The following is a 7,021-nucleotide window of genomic DNA, read 5'->3' as shown; positions in this document are numbered from 1 at the left end:
GCAACGCTTTCTGGGGAAAAAAATACTTCAGACACTTCAACTACAACATGCAGATACAAGTTTATGCCCAATTTCACGTTTGTGACCCCTTGTGCTTCCAGAACACAATATGCTACGCCTTTGTCACAAGTGCAAGCGGTGCACTACAGCTGCTGGTCGTGAAAACGTGCCACTGCATTCAGTGGTGGTAAATAGGTTTAGACTGGCGACACCTATGTAATGTAGTCGTCAACTGATAGTTCGGAAAGCTCCATGGCACCATCACTAACTCCATAGACTTAAATTATAAGGACGATAAAAATTTCAATTGTCTTGACATAATAGTTCTGTGGAAACTCGCAAGGTGGAGAGAAGTAATTAATAAAGTGAAAATGAGACATCCACCTGAATGTAGCTATGTGCTACAAAAGAAACTAAGGTGGAGAGAAGTAATTCTCTCCACCTTGCGGGTTTCCACAGAACTATTACGGTAAACTCCTGCCTTAATTTCCTTCTGAGTTAATAAATTCGACTTTGCCTGCCATCTGCTAGCCGCCTGGTTAGCTCAGATGGTAGAGCGGCTGCCCCGGAAATGCGGTGGTCCCGGGTTCGAGTCCCGGACCAGGACGAATTTTTCTTCAACTTCAAAGCTTTCCTTCTGAGAAATCTGTATGGGTTTCCTTTGTAGCGCTTAGCTATGTTTAGGTGAATGTCTCATTTTCCCTTTATTAATTTCAGTTGTCTTGTAGGTGTGCCGTGCGATAATTCAGACTCCAACTGCATGTTTGTGTGTTAATTTGGCCACTGAGTCAAGTAGAAATAGCAAGATTTTCGTTTTGGTATGTCGTCGGCCATGTCGCTGGCGCTGCCTCGAAACCAAAACTAGTGAAGCCTAGTTGATGAAGCAGCTGCCGATAATTCATTGCATGCATTGACTACTTTCATATTATCTGTAGCGGCAGCATGGCAATGGTCGAGATAGGGGCAGTGATTTTGTAGCTATGCTTTCCACTCAATTCTATGGCACTCTTGTCACTCCGTTCATGACTGGCTGATCCTGTTGATAACGTGTGTGAAGTGTTGCTCTGACCACTGACGCGAAAAGAACTAGCATAAAAGGCATTGCTAGAAAATCGCGGCCACGGAATGTCTACGCCATAGGCGAGCATGTGTGCTCGTAGCAACGTGTTGACAAACTTTGGCTGTAGTCTTTGATGATCACGTTTGAAGGTACTTTCATTTTTGCGATATTTTGCATGACTAGCACCAGACATGTCAACAAATGGAAATGTTTCTGCACTGTGCAATAGATTGCATGCTTGGCACCGAGCCAAGAATGCTGCAACTCGTAGACAACACCAATGCATCTTGCGCTAGTCAAGTGAAATTGAAGGTGTACCCTGAAACTGATGATCCAAGAATAAGGCACCTTTTTTTTTTTCCGCTTGTGGAATAAAGTCGCTTATTTTCTGGATAATCTGGTATTTCGGGTTCCCCATTATTCAGACCTCTTGGCGGTCCCCGTCGGGCCCGAATTATCGGCCAGAAATTTATATTGCATCTTGCGGCATGAAAGTATGAGACTTAATGCTGCATCGAATTACATGACACATGTATTTCGATGTAATTCAACCTGTACCCTTGTTTCATATGCGAGCAGTAAGAGAAGTCTGTCTAGCCTTCGTCGCATTGCCTGCCATCTATGAAACACAGTACAGTTGAATGCCTTTACAACAATATTACTACTATAACAAAGGATTTACTATGTCCCAGCCGAATTCCTTTTTTACACGTATGTATTGTGAACACCTCTACAACTAAGACTACAACAACAAATCTGCCTGTACAATGAAGGAATTTAGGCAGTTGATGATGATGTGATCAAAGTCTAGGGTGGAAAGGATGCGAATGTCAATGAAGGCAACATTGATGAAGAGCTTGTAAACGAACCATGAATTAGAACAGTGAGGAAGGCGATAGTGGCATATTTGACAATCTCCAGTTCTACCTTCATGTCTCTTCCGCATTCTGCTGTGGAGCATGCCGTGAATGTAGGTGCACTCGCATATTCCATCGTACGAGACTACACCAAAAGAATGAGCATTTTATTTCACTAGCTCTCTCTTGGACTCGTGCTAAATAAACGCTTTGTTTCGTTGAACGTGCTTAGCCTGCACTTGTGTGAGCAGTACGGTGCAGGACCTTTACAGGAAAGTGACCTGTATAATGAATTTTCTTTGGGGTCTCAAGCACTTTGTTATAAGTGTTTGACTATATTTGGTCCATAGCTATTGCAATGTACAACCTCAAGTTAAGAGCAAGAGATTCAAGGCAAATGTTTGACTTTTTTTGTGCCATCTGTGAGAGCTGCCATGTTTTCTTTCTTGCCCCCTCCATCCACACGAGTCAGACTTGGCTCCTCAGGACAACCAGTCTACCTTTTTCATGCGAAAGGCTTTTCCCAATTGTACGGCAAAACCTTGGCTTCCCGACAGATTTTGGAGAAAGCAAGAAAAGACCTACTATTACAATAAGATAACGAATGGAGGCCTCAAGTGTCACCCCAAACAGTATTAGTGGCGGCTATTCTCAGTCAACTTTTGGGATACTATATGTTAATTTAGAACAGGATGTCCCATCTCCAACAATACTGTACACTCTAGATGTCACATCATGCAAAGGCATTATCCTTGAATTTTTCATTTAGTTTACAAATGTTACATCAAGTTTTACAAAAAGTAAACGATGTTTCCAAGAAGTTCTAAAGGTGTTAAAAGATTAGTCGGCGCAAAATTGCAAGATATGCTTAAGAACAAAACTGTGATGGTATCTGTGCTGCCCTATCATGGCAGCTCAATGCACCAAACACCATAAAGGTACTTGTTTCAAGCTACTTTATTCAGACAAGTTTCTGAAGCAGGGGAAATTGCCAATGAAATGACTGAAATATCACTGATATAAAAGCAGCATTACTTGTTAGTCTCTGTTGTTCCAAGTTTGCTGTTGCTTCTGGGTTGCATCTAAAGGTAAATAATTGTAACAAAGTGCTTATGTATTGCACAACAAAAGGTGTGAACTCAAGGTAAACGCTAAAAACAATGGCTGCCGTACACCACTGTCATGTGCGTGGAATTTTTAGGAAAATTTAAGTTTGCATGTTTACAGGTATTTAAATCTACAGGCAAGGACAAAATGTTCATTATTTCTTCAGCTCAAATGATGGAGATTACAGGATGCACAGAAACGACAGAACTATGCGCTGAAATCGGTGACAATGAGAGTGTGCCGCAAAACAGTGTAAATAGTGTAAATGTGGTTCCCCTTTGAAGAGCCATGCTCCTGTTATGCAAGCCAGCGACACCTAATGGCAGGCACCTGGTGCCGAGACCAGCATTTGCGTACTCGCAAGGGTGGCAGTTATCGAACTTCTGGTCGCCACATCTGCAACGGAGATTGTAGCAAGGCGCACCTGTGGCGTGTCTGTTAAACAGTTAAATGATAAAAGATGCTGTCACTTTTCAAAGGGCACGAATTCAAGGGTACTTTGGCTGCATGCAGGAAGCAATCTGTGCACTGCCTCTGGCTCCTCACACTTGCTCTGGAACATGTGTGTCATGAAAAGCGATAGCATTGCTATGTCATTCCTTCACTGTTTAAAAGATTCACAACTAGTGCAGCAGTAGTGCGCCTTGTGGCATATGTGCTGCAGAGCTCGCATGACACTAACTATATTCACACACACACACGTGACTACAAACACTTGACACATCCTGCATTGCTGCAAAACAATGTATTCAGCAGCTAATTATAACGCACTTCCCCCCTGTTCTCAAAGAAGAGTCAACACCTTTCAAACACTTTGTACAGGTTCGGCAAACTCGCCACTTGCAACACGCAAGAGTTCTCCATGTACTCAACAGGCAGTCTAAGCGTTTGCTTCGCTGCCGGAAACACAACATGCTCAGTCACCCATTTCCAGCCATTCGGGTCGTCGGCCTGACCAACGTCTATCGTGGGAGCCGCGTAAAAGCGTGCCGTCTCTCGGCAGAATGTTTCGAAACACTCCTGCTCTTTCTCCCACTCGACTTCCGTCGCAAGCCGCAAAGCGTACATGGGAAGCCCTTCTACCGGTGGTGTGTGGTCGTTGAGAATTATGGGCAGGGAAGTGATCTCTCCCGACTCGTTGATGCCCAATGAAAAGTAGTCCTCAAGCATCTCGGCCTTTGATGTGAGGAACGTCGACATGTAGCGCGCAAGTTCCTCCTTTGGGCCGTCCGCTTCTGTCCACCCGCATTCTTCGAGACCTAGAGCCATCATTGCGAGATCATAGATCGGAGCGGGCTCGGACAGCTGGTACAGGCCAAAGCGCCCAAAGTTTTTGAGCATTAGCTGGTAGAAGAGTTCTTCGGACACTCTTCGCGTGTTGATGATATACAACTCGGTCTTGTGTTGAACAAGCGAATATCGTTGGTTGACGCAGCCAACGAATGTGTGATTCCGGAACAATTCCCGGAGACCCGCATGGCTGTTTTTGATGACTGCCTCCCAGAGGTTCGTGACACTCTGCAACTTGACTTGAGGTCGCTCTGCAGCTGAGTCGTCGTCGCTGTTGTCGTCAGGCTCATCGGGGCGTGCAGGCTGGCTCGAGTTTTTCTTTCCGGCCTGTGGCGAGGGTTTTTTGAGGAAGGCATCCAGTTTCTGCATCTGGGAGTCTGTCCGGACCATGTGCCTCTCGTCGACCGAAGTGGACGTGCCCGCGTTGTCCGCTTTCTTGGCTGCGGCCGAGACAGACTTAGTCGGCACGATGCGCGGAAGGCATGCCTGCGTGAGAAAGGTCCGCGACGAATTGCAGGACAGGAGTGCGGAGTCAACTGCCTTCTGGATGCTCTCCAGGATGAGTTCCTCGTGCAGGAAGTGCACCTCCCTTTTGGTCGGGTGGACGTTGACGTCCACGTTGGCCGGGTGTATCTCGAGCGACAGGTAGAGCCAGGGGTGCGCGTTCTTGGGCAGGTACGACGCGTAGACGGACTCGATGGCCTTGCGGAGCGTGGCGCTCTCGACGAGCCGGTGGTTGATGAAGAGCAGCATCGTGCACTTCTTGTACGAGCAGTTGGCGTTCGACACGAGGCCCGTCATCTTGAACTTGAGGTTGGCCTCGGCGCACTCGACGGTCAGCAGCTCGCGGCTGACGTTCTTGCCGTAGATGCACTCGATGTTCTGCAGAGCGCTCGCTTCGTTCGCCGTGTTCACGTCCGTCGACGAGTCGTCGGCCTGCCTGACGGACATGGCGATGCCCGCGTTGTGGACCGCGTAGCGGCTCACCATGTCCACGATGCGCCTGTACTCTTCGCCGGGGCTCTTGAAGGCGTTCTTCCTCGTGGGAACGTTGTAGAAGAGGTCCTCGACGACGATCAGCGTGCCTCGGTTCCCGGCGCACGGCCTGGCGGGCCCCGTGGGCTTGCCGTTCAGGTACGACAGCTTGTACGCGCACTTCGAGTCCTCCGTCTTGGTGGTGATGCTGACCCGGGCCACGTAGCTGATGCTGGCCAGGGCCTCGCCCCGGAACCCGTACGTGGCGATGGAGCCGAGGTCCTCGAACTTGACCAGCTTGCTGGTGGTGAAGCGCTCGCAGACGATGTCCAGGTCCTCCTTGCGGATGCCGCATCCGTTGTCCTTGATCTGCAGGAGTTTGAGTCCGCCGCTCTTGGCCACCACTTGGATGCTCGTGGACTTGGCGTCGATGCTGTTCTCGAGCATCTCCTTGAGCGCGTTAACGGGTCTCTGGACCACTTCTCCGGCAGCGATGCGGTTCGTGACGGTTTCGTCGAGTCGACGAATCTTGCCGGGTTCCAAAGGCGCCGTCATTCTTCTTTTTCTTGCTCTCGACTGCTGGCAAAAATGACGCTAGCTGCCCTTGTAGCGAAGCTCTACGTTGTTCGAGCGACACGCGGGCGTAAGACACACGACCAAACACGTCCCAACGCTTCGGAAACTTTTTTCAACTTACTGCGTCGACGTATCGAATCGAAAAGTCGTGCTTTCTCATTTTTCTAATTGGCCGCCTTCTTGCAACAGCAGCCGATGCGCGCCATTTTGGATGGATGGATGGATGTTATGAGCGTCCCCTTTGGAACGGGGCGGTGGCTTGCGCCACCAAGCTCTTGCTACTATGCTGCCTAATATCCTACCTAGGTTAACCCATGAGAACAAAAAAACACACTATGAACTACCACGTCCAAATTTTCTGATACCCTATTGCGAACTGTGCCTTTGTACGTCTCCGTCCTTTGTCGTTTCCCTACTTTTCTTCCACCAATCCTCCAATCGCCTCTTACTGATGTCTATTGCGGACCTGTTTGCTTTTCCACTGCTCCCGCTGAACCCAAGGGCTTCAAGGAGGCCAGTGGTGCCTAAATCGACCGCTGGATAGATGTCTTCACATTCTAATAAAATATGCTCCGTCGTTTCCCTAGCTTTACCGCAGCAAGCACATGCTTCTTCTTCCTTCTTATATCTCGCTTTATACGTGCGTGTTCTAAGGCATCCCGATCTCGCTTCGAAAAGTAATGAGCTTCCCTTTGAGTTATCATAAATGGTTTCTTTCCTAATTTCGTTTTTTCCCCTTAAGTAGTTACTCATGGCAGGTTTCTTTTCCATTGCCGCCACCCATGAGATTAATTCAGCCTCTCTGACTTTCCGCTTGACCTTCTTTGTTGCTGTGTTGCCCACCCCACAGGCCGCATACTTGCTGGTAAGCTTCCTAGTTCTTTTCCTCCACTGTGAATCAATGTTTTGCCTGTACAGATACCTGAACACTCTCCCAGCCCATTTACTTTCCTCCATATTCCTCAGCCGTTCTTCATACTCAATTTTACTGCGAGCTTCCCTCACTTCAAAACTAGTCCAGCCCATATCCCCTTGCACAGCTTCATTTGTAGTCTTCCCGTGAGCGCCCAATGCGAGGCGACCCACTGACCTTTGGTTCCCGTCGAGTCCTGATTGTACCCCTGATTTAAAGCAAACAACCGCATTTGCAAAAGTA

General features: G+C 48.0%; 1 protein-coding gene across 1 annotated transcript; it reads right to left on the bottom strand.

Annotated features, from left to right (window-relative positions):
* Positions 1–2,855: 2,855 nt before the first annotated feature.
* Positions 2,856–6,071, bottom strand: LOC139060970 (DNA mismatch repair protein Mlh1-like). The gene has a single exon (XM_070540327.1). The coding sequence runs from the start codon at positions 5,842–5,844 to the stop codon at positions 3,820–3,822; it is 2,025 nt and encodes a 674-aa protein (XP_070396428.1). The 5' UTR covers positions 5,845–6,071; the 3' UTR covers positions 2,856–3,819.
* Between the last annotated feature and the right edge of the window lie 950 nt (positions 6,072–7,021).

Source organism: Dermacentor albipictus, chromosome 6 (genome assembly GCF_038994185.2).
Source record: "Dermacentor albipictus isolate Rhodes 1998 colony chromosome 6, USDA_Dalb.pri_finalv2, whole genome shotgun sequence".
In the NCBI taxonomy this organism is placed as follows: Eukaryota; Metazoa; Arthropoda; class Arachnida; order Ixodida; family Ixodidae; genus Dermacentor; species Dermacentor albipictus.
Note: the sequence above shows the minus strand (reverse complement) of the source record. Positions and strands in the feature narration are given on the sequence as shown.

Coding starts and splice junctions, on each gene's coding strand:
- LOC139060970 (XM_070540327.1), bottom strand. CDS start 5,844: ATGACGGCGCCTTTGGAACCCGGCAAGATTCGTCGACTCGACGAAACC.